Below are 16,531 nucleotides of genomic sequence, written 5' to 3'. Positions count from 1 at the left end.
TTGTACTAGAATAGTTTTTGTCACTGATATCAACTCATTACTATGATTTCAATTCATTGATTTCAGTTCATTACTATGAATTCATTACTATAGTAATTCTCAGTTTTTATTTCATTATTTCATTATTTTCGGGTAGCCTTCTAAACACTGCTCAGGAGACCTGGGTACCATTCCTGCCAATACTCGATCAAACAGATGCTGGGTCAAATGGTTGAAACAGTTCAGTGCAAGGGTCCAGCTTGCAGTACTTGGGGGCTTCCATGAGGACTGTAACCTGGCAATGCTCAGGAAATTATGTGGAGTCGGGAATCAAGTCTGGGTCAGGCGCATAACCCATCTCTTAATTTCCTAGTCCCATTATATATATACTGTTTTTAAGAGTGAACAAAGTTTATAGAATATGTTGAGAAAATGTTTTCTGAATATGTTTCAGAAAATCATTTGCTCTCCACTCAGGCAAAGATTATCCCCATAGCCATTTAGTTTTTTCGTGCATTTATGTGTATGTGTGATTAGTTTTTGTGTTTATTTCAGAAAAGCTGTGTTATAAGACTGTATAATTTAGTTTTGACATAAAAATTCTTTTGGTTTAATTGGTAGCTGCCGAGGAACTTGATATGGAAAATGAATTTTTATTACCTCCTGTTTTTGGAGAAGAATATGAGGAGCAACCTAGACCTAGATCTAAAAAGAAGGTACAAACTTTAATAGTGTTCTTGCATTTATATATTAACTCTGTATAGTAATATGCCTATGTCAGTGGGTAGAATAAGAATGCAGTCATCTAGGGCTGGAGCGATAGCACAGCAGGTAGGGTGCCTTGCACGCAGCCAACCCGGGTTCGATTCCCAGCATTCCATATGGTCCCCTGAGCACCGCCAGGAGTAATTCCTGAGTGCAGAGCCAGGAGTAACCCTGTGCATTGCCGGGTGTGACCCAAAAAAAAAAAGCAAAATTAAAAAAAAAAATACAATCATCTTCAAGTTAGGCCTTTAGAATGTTAGAAGACACTTTGTTTTCTGGATTTGACTATTGAAGTAATTCATTTGTAAGTAATAAAAATTCGCATTCAGTTTTTACTTCATATACTAATGAATGTTATTAGTGCACTTAATTTTTCTTTTTAGCTTCACAAGATTGATGTAGATAGATAAATGAAATGTTGCCCCCAAAAAGTAAATGGCTAATACTTTGCGAGAATTTGGGCTATTTTTGGAGACCTGTTCTTTGCTCATTATTTTTGGTGAAACAAATCAGTGAGGTTGAGGTATTCATTTAAGGTATGTATGTATACTTAAAAGAGATCAAATATGATCATATTTGATCTCTTTTAAGTATGCCATCATTTAGAAGACATAATGGGTTGCTTGATCATTGAGGTAGATCAAATCCAAATAAATTAATAAATGTAGGTGTTTAAAATATGCTATCAACTTTCAATGTGCCTGGTTTCTAGAATACAGATCAAAAGTTAACCCCCTCAAATGATGGCTCTTATAAATTTCCCCAAAAACTGAAAAAGAAATTAGTACCTATAGTAGGATGAAGTTGGATTCATACTGACACTGCCCAAAAATGAACTAGAAGAAAAAAAGCCTTAGAAGAAAAATAGACCTAAATCTTTGTGATCGTCGTTTGGTAGTATTTCTTGGCTAGAGCACCAAAAGTACAAGCAACAAAATGAAAAGTCACTTTGATTGCATAAGAATGCAATTATTTTGCATAGAAAACAGTGTCATTAAAAAGTAAAGAAGTTATTAGTATTTGCTGAGTGCTCATTTTTTATAAGATGAAATATTAGTCATTGAAAGATCTTATTTCATTTATTTTCTCCTCTTAGTGATTCTTAAAATAATTTAAAATCTTGTACAAGTGACAAATATGACATTACTGGATATGCATTTTAAGTAATAATGTAATATTATTATTCCTTTATTCCAGACTACCAGTTAATTTAAGCATAGAAATACATTTATGTTAATTTTCATTTGCTGGGAAATGACATATTGTTTTCAAACAATAGATTTCACCAAAAAAGAGTTCATGTGGTGTTTTGCTAATAGGGAGCCAAGAGAAAAGCTATATCAGGATACCAGTCTCATGATGATAGTTCTGACAATTCGGAATGCAGCTTTCCCTTCAAGTACACATATGGTGTAAATGCTTGGAAACACTGGGTCAAAACTAGGCAACTTGATGAAGATCTTCTGGTATTAGATGAGTTAAAATCCTGTAAGTATTCTTACTTTGTTTTCTTACTTGTTTCTTGCGTCCAGTTTAATTGTCAAGATTTGTTCATTAAAAGATTAAAAAAAAAACCCATAAAAGTAGCTTAAGAAATTTTTTTGTAGTTGGAAACATAGCACAGTGGGTAGAGGTTTTTGCCTTGAATGTAGCTAACCCAGGTTTGAGTACAGCACCCCATATGTTCTTTGGAAGCCTGCCAGGAGTGATTCCTGAGCACAGAGCCAGAAGTAAGCCCTGAACACAGCTGGGTGATTTCAAATAAGTTTAAGTGTAGCTTTTACTTTTTAAATTCTTATATGAAATAAATGTTAGAAGGCGTCTTAATCTTATGTTAGTAATCACGATGACAATCACGAAATCCCGTTAATCATCGATTTCTCCAGCGGGCTCAGTAACCTCTCCATTCGTCCTTCCCCTGAGATCTTAGAAGTCTCTCTGGACTGGGCCCTCTCAATGATGTCACACTGGAGGCTCTTTCAGGGTCAGGGGAATGGGATCCAGCTTGTTACTGGATTTAGCATATGAATACACCATGGGAAGCTTGCAAGGCTGTCCCATGTGGGCAGGAAACTCTCAGAAGCTTGCCAGTTTCTCCCACAGGGAGAAGTAGGCTACAAGATATTGCTTCTGGAAGCTTGCTTTTACATCTCTGGATGTTGGCTGTTGATGGGATTACACACACCTGGGTTCCTCTGCTGGTACCTTGAACGTCGTGTGGAGAGGGGCCTCGAGCATGGCTGTAGCTAGGTTCCGGTGGTCTTTGGCCACCGGAATTATTATTAATATTATTATTATTGTTGCTGCTGTTGTTGTTATTATTATGTTAATAATAATATTACTAATTTTTAATCTCATTTTTATTTAGCTAAATCAGTAAAGTTAAAAGAGGATCTCCTCTCTCACACCACAGCTGAGCTTAACTATGGGTTAGCTCATTTTGTCAATGAAATTCGCCGACCAAATGGAGAGAATTATGCACCTGACAGCATCTATTATCTTTGCCTTGGAATACAGGAGGTTAGTAATTTGAAGGCTGCATTTGAAAGTATATTAATAACAATACTGTTGTGATGATGTGATAGTTTGTTTTTGTTTGGGTGCCACATCTATTGGTGCTCAGCATCACACCTAGGCATGCCTCAGGGACCCATCTGAGGTTCCGGGATCAAACCCATGTTGACTATGTGCAAGGCAAGCACCCAACCCACTGTATTATCACTCTAGCCTGATGTGATTAGTTTTTGGAACGAAAAAAACATTATGCTACAAGAATATTAGATGTTAAACATTATAGAACCTGATCATTTATTAACTAAAAATACAAAGAAGAACAAAATCTCTGAAAATTCTAGACTATTATAAAGATTTTTTAAATTAACTATAGGTATTTTTGCTGCAAAACAATTTTTTTCTTTTGGCTTTTTTGGTCACACCCAGCGATGCTCAGGGGTTACTCCTCACTTTGCACTCAGGAATTACTCCTGGTGTGCTCGAGGGACCATATGGGATGCTGGAAATTGAACCCAGGTCGGCCACGTGCAAGGCAAATGCCGTACCCGCTATGCTATCACTCCAGCCCCCAAACAATTTATTTTTAAAAAACTCTCAAGTTAAGACTACACTAAATCCAAAATGAGTTTAATGTGAATATAAAGTTTAGAACAAGCTCTCATCTCTCTCATATTTTTTTGTAACAGGCAGGCCTAAAAAAGTTACATGTTTGCTACCATTGTATTTGGTAACCACAATGGTAACATTCCCTCCTTACAATTGCAAATGAGTTAACATCATGAGGTATGATGTATATATCTATGTATGTATAGATCTATGTGCTTTTCATATTACAGAAAGATGCAAATAATTGTTTCTAACTTGTCAAATTATGTAACTAATTCTTTGCAATCAACTTATAAAAGATTCAGAATTTTAAATAGTTTTCAAATATATATCTGTGAGTTGAGTTTTCTGTCTCGGGCATGAAGATCAGTTTCAGGTAATGACCTCTAGTTCTGAAAATTTGAATCCAGAGGTCACAAAGGATCCTATATATTTTTTATGTGGTAAATAATAGGAGATTTTTTTTTTTAAAGTTTATTTTTTTTGTTTGGGTCCGGGCTGGAGCGATAGCACAGTGGTTGAGCGTTCGCCTTTCATGTGGCCAACCGGTGTTCGATTCCTCCGCCCGTGTCGGAGAGCCCAGCAAGCTACCAAGAGTATTGAGCCCGCACGCAGAGCCTGGCAAGCTACCCGTGCGTATTGGATATGTCAAAAACAGTAACAGTAAGTCTCTGAATAAGAGACGTTACTGGTGCCTGCTCACAGTTTGGGGTCCACATCTGGTGATGCTCAGGGTTTAATCCTGGCTCTGTACTCCTGGAAGTGTTCAGGGCACTGTATAGGATGCTGGGGACTGAATCAAAGTCAGCTGCCCTGCCCACTGTACTGTCTCCAGTCCCTGGAGATCCTTTTATATAATTCGGTTTGTATGCCTTAAATTTGATGTTATGCTACAAGCAGATGGTGATACTGAAATTACTGAAGATAATCCAAACTATTCTAATTTATATTTTACCTAACATTCTTTCTATAGCACAAATTTGTTTAAGGTTATCCTAGCAGTGGTGGTATAGAATAGTACTTGCTGTAAATAACTATATATTCAAAGGCCATGAGTTTGCACTAATAGCTTAAGAGAAATTTACTAGATTTTATCTTACCTTCCCATAATTTTCTTTGGTAGATTTGCATGTATTTTAAGCTACATGCTTTGATGGTGTAACGGGTCCAACCATTTAAAATTCCCAAATCACTGAAAAACCAGAGATTTTTACCGTAAGGCCATTCTAGGAAGAATGTTATCGTTTGTAAGCACAAGCTATAGTTTGTAAACACTCTAATTTCCCAGACAGGACCAGAAAGAGTACAGAAGGCAAGTCTCTTGACTGCCTGCAGCTGGCCCTGTTTCAAATACCTGGCACCAAACATGTCCCCTGACACATACCAGGAATATCCTGAGCACTGCAAGGTGTGTTTCCCTGTCCTCTTCCCTGTATCCCACCCCAAAAAAGAGAGAATTCTAAGACTTATTTCTAAGTTCTGTTAAATAAAAATTGTCTTGGTTCACTTGAAAAAAAAAAAAAAAACAAAGAAACCACCTTAGATTTGGTGCCAAAGGGGTGGAAAGTGGGGGGTGTTTTCAAACAGTGCTTAGGAGATTTGGAGCCCTATTAGTGATTCTCTGTCAGGTGGCTCTGCATTTAATGGAAGGACCAAGAATTCAGTACTGAAGAATTCAGATTCTGTGGTGCTGGGGTTACTGGGCCACATCCCCACATTGTCTGGGGCCTCCATTGCTGCACCTAGCAACATGTGGATGACCATTTGGTGCAGTACCTAGTAGTCATGTGCCCTAATTCTTCTACCTCTTGACCAGTAAACTCAGATTTTATGAAAGAGTTTCATAAATATAATAAGTCATTCACACACATACACATATATATACTTATATTCTACTTCTTAATTACCAGTATCAGAGCTAGCTTAATAAGGCATCTAACATTATGCTACTTGCCATTTTTGAACTATAAAATGCACCCAGAGCACCTAAAACTCAGTTTGAAATAAGAAGTGCTCTCACTAATAAAAACACAAAATTTCTGTGCATTGGAGAGATAGTACAGGAGGTAATGCGCTTGCCTTGCATGTTACTGACCCCAGTTCAAGTCCCAAGTGGTGGAAAAATCCCAAAAAATTAAATAAAAGTCAGAAATTAAAAAAAAAATTTATTCACCATGAGGTACAGTAATAAAAATCTCATGTTTGAACTTTGATCATACGGTCAAACACCCATCCTTTCCACCACTAAAATCCTCAGATTCACCTCCCTAGGCCCCCTCCCTCCAGCCTGTATGGCAGACGACTTGCAAAATATTCTTTCTCTACTTTAGTTACCTTCGATACTTTAAGACCAGTCCTACCACCCCTCATACCTGCCAAAAATGCAATGCTAGACAATGTGTTTTGTATTGCTTGTTATGGATATAATGTTGTGCAACTACAAGAGTGGCCGCACGCTCAAGGAATTCTAAGTTTTTCATAATCAGGGTCTGAAGAAATTGCTGCAGCAGTTGCTCAAATTGGAGATTCATCTCTGTATCTGTGGGTTGTGGCCACATGGGAGCTTAAGTAGAAGGTGCGCGGATGTGACTTCAGCTCAGGGTCCCATCGGGATGCAGGAAAGGACGGCCTACTCCTCCCCTGTCCCTTAGACTGGGATTTGCCATCACCACAAACTCATACCTGGAGCTTCTGGCTGGCTTCTCGAATATGGCACTCACTGGAGCTCCTAGAGGGCAGGCGGAGAGACAACACCCTCCCCCTTCTGGAGCAGTCCAGCAGAGAAGGCCTTAAAGGCAGAAATTTTTAAAACATGCTTCTTGAAAAATATAAGGGTAGATAATTGAAAAGGTAGGCACATGTGACCTGGCATGCAGAGTCCCAGGTTTGATCCTTGCACTGTGTAGCTTCCCTATTGCTGTGATCCCCAGCATTCCTGGGATGGGGAGGCTCAAAAAGGGGGGAAAAATAGGAAAATATATCATTTCTATGTTGGACTGACATTTTAGATATATCAAATTAAAATATTTGACATACTTTAAAAAATGTGGCTGTGAGAAAGCAAAATTAAATGTGTAACTCTCTCTCTATTTTTTCCTTTTCTTTTCATCTTTTACTCTTCCTCTCCTGCCTTTCTTTTTGTTGTTCTTGGCAGTGGTGCCACCACTTATGTCACACTCTTTGTTGTGGTTGTTGCTTGCACACACCTGGTTATACTGTGCGAGGCTTGGTGATTACATTGGGATTGATAATAGGGCATTGAAGTACAGCCAAGGATCAGAGTCTTGACCTCATACCTCAAGACAGGCCTGAGCTACATAGCTTATTTTTATTGTTTAATGCTGTGCTATGTAGTGCTCTGATGACTGTTTCTTCAGATATTTACAAAGCAATTTAAGAGATACATCTAGATGAGATACAATATAAATATTACTCATTTTACACTTGCATGCATTCATATGTTCAATTGATTCTAGTTAATTTAAATAATCCCATGATTGAAAACTTTCTGTGAAGATAATTATTTCTGTGAAGATAATTAAGATAATCAAGATAACCAGTCTTGAGACTGGTCTGTTGTGCCATTGAGTTTTCTTCAGAATCACTTTCTGTAGGTGTGATTGTCCTTGGTATCTTCTCCAGTAAACTTACTTCAGTAATTAATTAGAAAACTCTGATAATGGAGCAGATTAAATATTTGTAAATTGTGTAAATTAGGTGGCCTTGCAAAAGCTACCTGTGGCGTATTCGATATGCCAAAAACAGTAACGTCTCACGATAGAGACGTTACTGGTGCCCGCTCGAGCAAATCGTTGAACAACGGGACGACACTGCTACAGGTGGATGCAGTACAGGCTGTCTGTAATGAAAAATTAAAATATTAACAGTGTAGTATTGCTCCCATTACCATAATAGTGTTGGACAACAAAGCACACAGCGTCATGCCTTTTCTTAACAGTAAGGACATCTAGTCACTTAACTTGTCATATATTTCTTGATGAAGCCTTTTTCCGAAAGACTGAATATTGGCACTTCATTTAGGATTTGCTTTTTGTAACAGAGTTGAATTTAGTAGATTTTGGATGTTATTGTGAGGGCTTTGAATGTACACAGAAATTATTTGCCTCTTATTGCTAGATTATAGGTGAGGATTATTTCAGGATCTTTGCTTCACTAAATATGTAATATTTTATGGCAAAAGTAAAAGATAAAATAGCTTTTCTAATTATGAGAATTTCACTTTTCTGATAGTTTTATTAAAATGTGCACTATTTCCTGTTTTAAGATTTAGAAACTTGGGCCATAGAACTCGTACAGTGTGTAAGACCCTTTTGCCCTTCACACAGCAGACCTGAGTTCCATCACATATGGTTTCTGAACACTACCAGGTGTGGCCTCAGAACAAAGCAAATTAGGAACTTGCTAACATATGTATGTCAGTGGGAGCGATAGTACAGCCGGTAGTGCCTTGCACTCCCTGACCCAGTATGGATTCCCAACACCACACAGGGTCCCTGAGCTCCACCCTGAATTATCCCTGAGTACTGTCAGGTGTAGCCCCAAAACAAAAACAAACATACCAAGCTTAGGGCTGGGAGGGAGGTAACCAAACTAGCTTTGTATATTGGAGTGCCTGGTGTCCCCGTACTCTCTGGTTCCCCAAATATCTTTTTGATTCTCTGGACATTGCAGTTGTGAGCTGAAAACAACAACAAATTGCATAAATTAGTCTCCCCAGCCACTGGCTATTATATTTAACCTAGCAGTGCCACAATCAACATTATTTCCCCTGGTTTAGGAAATAGTAAAGGGGTTTTTATAGAATGCACCCCACCCCAACCTAAAAATTAGAAATGAATTATTGACTGTCAGGTAAATGGGTCTAAATCATCCTTTTAGTATTAATTCAGAATTTTTTTACTCCCACATTTAAATTATACTGATGGATCTTCCTTCTGACTAGTTTGAGTAATGTTAGATAAACTCAGATGATGATGTTCTCTAGTATATTTTTGATTGGTGTATACTTTTTATACTTGATGTCTTTTCTGTTAACCTGCATACTTTAAATAGGTCTCTTCAGGAAGTGTGTTGTATATTGTTGGGCCTTGCTTTTTTGTTGTTTTTGGGTGGGGGGGGTGGGGCGGTGGGAGGGGTGGGGCACATTTGGCAATGTCAGGGCTTGCTCCAGACAAGGATCACTTCTGTTGGGCTTGCTCCAGAACCAGGATTACTTCTGTTGGGGCTTGGGAGCACCATATGGGTTGTCAGAGATGGAACCCAAGCCTGCAAGACAAGCACCTTACCCTCACTATACTATCTTTCCTGCTCCTTTGTTCATTTTGTCCAGCCTGACAATACTGGTTTCTGTGTATTTAGGTCAACAAGCATTTTAAAATAAAGGGCCAGATTAATGGGAAGGGGAATCTTTTGGTATTGGTGGTGGTGGAGGTGGGAGGGTTGGTTTTTTTGTTTGGGTTTTGTTTGGTCACACAGCAGTGCTCAGGGGTTACTCCTTGCTCTGCAGTCAGTAATCACACCTGGTGGTACTCCAGGGGCTATATGGGATGCCAAGAAACCAACCTCAGATCGGGTGCATGCAAGGCAAGCTCTGTGGTATCTCTCCGGCCCCAGATTTCATGTTTTTGACCGTGTAAGTCATTCCGCTCTGCTAGAATACCATGAAAGCTGTCTTTGCCAATATGAAATTGAAGGACATACCTATGTTTTGAGAAAACAGTTTAATTGGGTTAAAAATTTTAAGCTCACTGGGCTGAAGCAATAGCACAGTGGGTAGGGCACTTGTTTGACTTGCACGAGGCCAACCCGGGTTTGATTCCCAGCATCCCATATGGTCACCCGAGCACCACCAGGAGTAATTCCTGAATGCGGAGCCAGGAATAACCCCTGTGCATCGTTGGGTGTGACCCACAAAGAAAACAAAATTTTCTTTTAAGCTCACTAGTTGTATTTCTCTTTCATTGTTTTGTGGTCTTTTTCTGTTTTCGGTTAAAATCTTTTTTGTTTTTGCATTCAAATTATTTTATTGACTAAAAAATATTTTAGCGCTTGCCTTTGGATTTAAATTTGATTGTATCTTCAGTTAAACATTGCTTGCAAAATTTATTTTGTTGCTTCATGTGTAATATAGCAAATTTACAAGTGTACTCCCAATTTCTACTTTCCATTCCTTGTGCTACTGTTGTACATTTTACTTTTATATTATTTTAAAATCCCATTGAAGATAATTTGCAAACTTGAAGTACCCATGAGTAAGATTTATGTTCTTCTAACCAGAATTTTTTAATCATTAATGTATCATTTCTTCATGTATTATATTATGAAAACTGAGTTCAGATACTCTTTATGAAAATATCTTACATCTCGCAAGTAGTGACCTGTTCTTACATTCTGAGTCTTAGGTATATATTTTGGGATTTTTTTTTTAAGAGCAGGCTAAATGGGTTTTTACTTATAAATCACTTACAATTAATGACTTAGGTAGTTTTTGTTATTAAGTACAGAACATAAGAAAATACAGTAACTATAATTAGCAGGAGTTTTCTTAAAGAATTTTTTTTTTTTGTAGTATTTGTGTGGTAGTAATCGAAAAGACAACATATTTATTGATCCAGGATACCAGACATTTGAACAAGAATTGAATAAAATACTCCGAAGTTGGCAACCAAGCATTCTTCCAGATGGTAATGCTCTTTTAAATACAAGTGTTTCTGACTTGCTACTGATATTTTATTTAAGGAAACTTTTGGACATAATTAGAGTATCTAGTAATAAACTTGTCTATCTTTTTATTGAATTAGAAATTAGAATGTGGTAGGTAACTAGTATTTATGAAGAACTTCAAAATAAATGTGACCTACTTTCTCTGGATTAAGAAACTGGATGTTTATTTTTAAGCCCTCTAGTGGATTATGACATAAATTTCTTTAAGAAAGCTACTTTTTAGATGTTTGAAAAAATTGTGTTTGTGAATGGAAATCACCTGTATTTTTCAGGACTCCTACAGATTTAAATTCCTTTCTGATCTTTGTCTGCTTGTCCTCCGGAAGAACAGAAGCTAACATCCAGTCCCTTACTCCAGAGGGGCTAGTTCCATAGTCTGATGTGTTCCTTAGCCTCTGTATTGTTAAAGAACTGCATAGGTAATTTTGAAATGAAATCCAGTTGGCCTGGTGTGAATGGAGGACTGGAACATAATTGTTCTTTACTTTTTCTGTTACAGACCATTAAATAAGAATTTTATTTATTATATTTCTTTTTAAATATCTCTATTTAAGGGTCAATATTCTCTCGAGTTGAAGAAGATTATCTCTGGAGGATAAAACAATTAGGATCACACTCTCCAGTAGCTCTTCTGAATACCCTGTTCTACTTTAACACTAAATATTTTGGTCTGAAAACAGTGGAGCAACATTTAAGACTTTCCTTTGGCACTGTATTTAGGCATTGGAAAAAAAATTCTTTAACAATGGAAAACAAAGCCTGTCTTCGATATCAAGTGTCTTCTTTGTGTGGAACAGATAATGAAGGTAGTAGTATAATGGACATTATTTGGGATTATCTGTGGCAGAGGGATAGCCAAACCATGACCCCCCCTGGGTTAAGAACCTAAGGATAGTCATTTTCATAAAATGAGTCAAGTTTGTCTTCTTAAAACCCCTCACTTCACTTTTTTTGAAAAAAGTTGTTTGAAAAATTATGGATTAAAAGAAGCCAGAACTTGGGATTCCTAAGAACATCTTGTTCCATTTTTTGGTACTTTCAATTTTTGGTATAATAGATAATAGGAGTGAATAATAGTACTTATCTTCAGAATTGGACTTAGGAAAGTTACACAGTCTTTATTTTTTAAGATAAAATTACTACTGGAAAAAGAAAACATGAAGATGATGAACCAGTATTTGAACAAATTGAAAACACAGCCAATCCGTCTAGATGTCCTGTTAAAATGTTTGAATGCTACTTATCTAAAAGGTAGGTGTTAATGGTGTTTAAATTTCTTTTAATGAAGTATGAATTTTAGAAAAATAATATTTTTTTTCACTGACCTGGTTTTAATTTTTCACAGTCTTTTTGTTTATTTATTTTTTCTTTTGGTAGTACCTGGGATTGAACCTAAGGCTTCACACATGTGAGGGTGAGGCATGCACTCCTATCTCTGTGCCTCATCTCTGACTAATCACTTAATAGCCAAATTAATTCAATTACAACTTTAGTCTCTTTTTTATAAAATACTTCATACTTTAGGATTCTTGCGTATGTTAAGAAACCACTGACTAACTAATGAAATTATGACTGCTATTTTAATTCTTTAAAACTGACTTTTATTTTCTCCCCCTTCTATTTAGAGCAGACTGTTTAATGATAAGAAAAAAAAGCAGGGAAGCTCCCAGATTATGGGAGGGGTCTCCGGAAGGATTCTGAATCTGGGTTTTAAATAATAGTCATTCTAGTGATTTGTAAGAGTAACACCTCCTTTCCTGTAGAGGGTAAATAGTATTCAAAGTTTTAGGTAGGGCTTGGGGGTGGGTAAGAGTCACTATTGCAGTTACTTAATTTTGCTGATATAGCCAGAAAGTAACTTATATATACTATAATGAACATAGTTTTAAATAAAACTTCACAAAATCAAACAGTTGGTTAAGTATTTAAGAAAAATAGCCCTTTAAGATCTAAAAGATATGAGTGTTGTGAAACAGTACCAAGAGCTTGTGCAATGGGTAGGGCACTTCCTTGTACACAGCCGACCCAGATTCAATCCCCAGCAACCCTTAAGGTCTCCCAAGTCCCTCTGGGAGTGATCCCTGAGTACAGAGCCAGGAAAAAGCACCTTGGGTTATAGCCCAAATACCAAAGTAATAAAAAATACAAGCTAGTGAGATGTGTATAGACTAAAATGTACACTCTAATTTTTAAAAGAATTAGCATTAACTTAATTTTCTTTAAAGCAGTTTTATAAATTATAGTTAGGTTCAGTTTAGCTGTTAAGAACTCACAAGAACACTTTAACCTATAGCTAATAAGTAATATATCTGATAAAAGGTCTGAGTTTGGCTGCAACATTATCGGGGATGTTCTTGTGGTAGTAACTGTTAGAAACTTTTACCTTAGTATAGTATAATCTTGGTGATATTTTTTACATTTAAAGTTTCTTTTGTATAATGTTTTTAAATATTTTTATTTTAGGGTTAGATAGTACGATGGTTAAAGCACTTACCTTTATCCGCCAACCTTGTTTCTTGTCCAACACCACAATTCCCCCATGCACCCACTGGATAGCCCCATAAGAACAAAAAAATCTTTTTATGTGCTAGTATATTTCATCAATTCTAAGACCTTTTTCATATTTTACTATCTGAAATTGGGATGCTTGCAGTTACTGACACATTGTAAAATTATAATCGGCAGCATTATGATTATTAGTGATAGCATTTGTTTCTGTTGATAGTATCTTGGAGTTAATTAAATTTAAATTTTTATACTCGTAGAAATTCATTTTCAGAATATCATAGTAATGATATTTAATGTAAGCAATGAGATATATGGTCTGACCATATTCACTTTAAGTCGCAGTGTACTTAACTTCAGATAATAAAAGGGAATTATGTGAGATATTATATACTGTAAAATTAACTCTCTTCTTTCTTCCAAAGTCCACAGAATCTTAATCAGAGAATGGATGTTTTTTATTTGCAACCAGAAAGCTCTAGTTCTACAGATAGCCCTGTCTGGTACACATCTACTTCACTGGACCGAAACACCTTGGAAAATATGCTCGTACGGGTTCTTTTAGTAAAAGATATTTATGATAAAGACAATTATGAACTGGATGAAGACACAGACTAAAAAGGAACATTTCAGAAGCAATCGGGATAAAACAGCATTAGATAGTCAGTCATGCTGCTAGATCTTTATTATGGAAAACATTTCAAGTTTACTCCTGTTTTGAGTTTTGTAGCAGTGTACCCACACATGGGTATTACCATGTAAATAATCTGTGAGTGAAAGTTGCCATTATTCTATGTAGTGGTTTTAGGATACTTAACAAATACGTTCAAATTCTTTTTTTATTATTATTTATTTAATTAGGTATGTTTATAACTTTTTACATTACAAAATATGAATGAGAATGTGCCATTTATAATTTTTTTTTCTTGTAGTAAGAAACATCCATATTTCACAACTCTACTGTTGCAAATCCTCCTTGAATTCAGGGGACTCTTTTATTGGGTTCTTAACCAGATGGTTATGTATGTATAGGTAGCACTACTAAAAGTTTAGAACTTGCAGTGTCTTTCAGAATTTTTAAAATAAACTGTAAACTAATAGGTTGGGTATTTTTGTTTTGTTTCGGGGGGAGGGAGTTGTTTCACATTTTAGTTTCTGAAGCCTTACAAGGTTCTGTAGAGAGATACCATCTTCTGTACCAAAAATAGACAAGAGAATGCTGTCAATATTGGTGTACTGTAATGTGAATCTTTACTGGTAAACACAACTTTTTGTTCCCATTATTAAAACCTTAGTGTCCTTTTCTCATTTGTGGCTTTCTGCATTATCCCAATTTATTGAGGAGTGTGTGTATAGGAATATATATTTATACACACGCATATATATCTATGTATATGTATACACATATACAAAAAGCAACTAATAAGTTGAAAACATGATCATCAAAACATTTTCTTTATAAAAATGTCCTGTGTAAGTATATAAAAAGGTCTTTGTCAACCATTCTTTTCATTTATAGAAGCTTGATTTTTTTTTCCTTCCCGCACCATCACCCCTTCCTACTCAATTCAGTATACAAGTCATGTTGCGATATCCAAGTAATACTCTAAAACTTTACTAATTTTATTATAGTTCTTGTACCTGCCCTCAAATATGACTAGTGCATAAATTCACAAAATTATTTTTGGATATACTCCAAAAGCTCACTTGAGCAAGGTATTATATTTTACTATGAAGATTACTAATGTAGTAATTCTGACATTTCAGATGGTTGAAAAATGAAGAAAGAAATAACTATAAAATTTTCCAAAGGAAATCACATTCATTGTTAGGTTGTTTGGCTTCAATTTTTTAATTACTTCTTATAGAAGATTGCATTTATAAAACTTCCTGCTTCTGCCTAGCAATGAATGCGTTCAAACCTTTACATTTAGAATCTTACTAAAGACGGGGAGGGGTTGGGGCGGGGTTTTGGGGTACGGGGTGTGCTTGTTGCAAATCACCATGGAGAAATCATGGCTCCTTTCAGTATGACTTGTGTTTAATCATTGCTACCTTATTTCTAACTGAGAAGTGGACTACAATGACATTAGTTTTTGGTTTTTGTTTTTGTGGGTTTTTTTGTTTGTTTGTTTGTTTGCTTTTTGGGTCACACCCAGCAATGCAGAGGGGTTACTCCTGGCTCTGCACTCAGGAACTACCCCTGGCGGTGCTCAGCGGACCATATGGGATGCTGGGAATCGAACCCAGGTCAGCCGTGTGCAAGGCAAACGCCCTACCCGCTGTGCTATCACTCCAGCCCCCTAGTTTGTTTTTTTAATTAATAAGGGAAATTGGGTGTTTTTAAGGCAGGATCTACCCATCCCTAAGATGATTTCTCTTAGGATAAATATTAAGAAAAGTGTCTTTCTCATGATTAAGAAAATTTCACAAGTGTAATTGATAATATATTTAAGCAGTAATTACTTGAACAATTATTTTGTTTTGGTTTTATTTGACAATATTTTTAGTTTTAATTTTTACTTTTTTAAAGATTTTTATTATTGAATCATTGTGAGATAGACCGCTACAAAGCTGTTCGTTCATATTAGGTTTCAGTCATACAGTGTTCCAACACCCATCCCTCCACCAGTGTATGTTTCCCAGCACCAATGTCCCAGTTTCCCTCCCATCAGTCCCCTAATCTGAACAATTTTTGACAAAAATGACGATGTTTTAATGTGATTTATCAATTTGAGTAATGTTACTATTTCTTAGTTTTTCCTTAGTTACTAACAGCAACAAATTTGCTATAACTTTACAGTAATAGATTGCTCATCTGTTGAAGAAAGATAAAAATAACACAAACTATTTCACATAGTTAATCTTCTTCCAAAACTACTACATCAAGAATTTTCCCAAGAATGACTATTGTTGATTAAAAGGTGATTAATTCCAACCACCTTATAATCTTCAGAGTGGTGATATATTCCATCAAACACAATATAGTTTTCCCAAAGGTCACATTGTGTATTTAACAAAATGCCATACATTTATTTCTGCTACAGTTTAGCATCTACAGTTAAAGTACAACAGTTAAGCCTCTTGTCTTTTTATTTTACATTTTCTTTATTGTACATCTTTTCTAAACAAATGCCTGTATAATTTTGTCTTGCCACTATTGAGGATTTAGAGCTCTTGGTTGTGTGTGTGTGTGTGTGTGGTTTTTTTTTTTTCTTTCCTTTTTTTTTGGGGGGGGGCGCGGTTAGGGCCATACTGGACAGTGCTCAGGGGATTTCACCTTACTCTGTACTCAGGGATCATTCCAGTGGTGCTCTGGGAACCATATGGGGTGCCTGTGATGGTATTTAAGTCAGCTGCATCCCCTACCTTCTGTGTTATCTCTCTAGCACTATTTTTTTTTTGCTTCCAGAATTTC

At 36.3% G+C, this 16,531-nt stretch overlaps 1 protein-coding gene across 3 annotated transcripts in view; it reads left to right on the top strand.

Moving 5' to 3' along the window:
- The window catches only part of ZMYM2 (zinc finger MYM-type containing 2), a 123,350-nt gene extending 108,929 nt beyond the window's left edge, over positions 1-14,421 (top strand). For 2 of the 3 annotated variants that reach the window (XM_055134253.1, XM_055134236.1), the window contains 7 exons: positions 601-695; positions 2,064-2,232; positions 3,113-3,264; positions 10,454-10,568; positions 11,163-11,417; positions 11,739-11,859; positions 13,539-14,421. In XM_055134253.1, the coding sequence (XP_054990228.1) occupies positions 601-695; positions 2,064-2,232; positions 3,113-3,264; positions 10,454-10,568; positions 11,163-11,417; positions 11,739-11,859; positions 13,539-13,731 (1,100 nt within the window). In that variant the 3' untranslated portion in view covers positions 13,732-14,421. The remainder of the gene's footprint in view (positions 1-600; positions 696-2,063; positions 2,233-3,112; positions 3,265-10,453; positions 10,569-11,162; positions 11,418-11,738; positions 11,860-13,538) is intronic. The other variant, XM_055134245.1, reaches the window with a different exon arrangement.
- Positions 14,422-16,531: the final 2,110 nt, after the last annotated feature.

Source organism: Sorex araneus, chromosome 1, assembly GCF_027595985.1.
Source record: "Sorex araneus isolate mSorAra2 chromosome 1, mSorAra2.pri, whole genome shotgun sequence".
Classification (NCBI taxonomy): Eukaryota; Metazoa; Chordata; class Mammalia; order Eulipotyphla; family Soricidae; genus Sorex; species Sorex araneus.
This window is presented reverse-complemented; position numbering and strand designations above follow the sequence as displayed.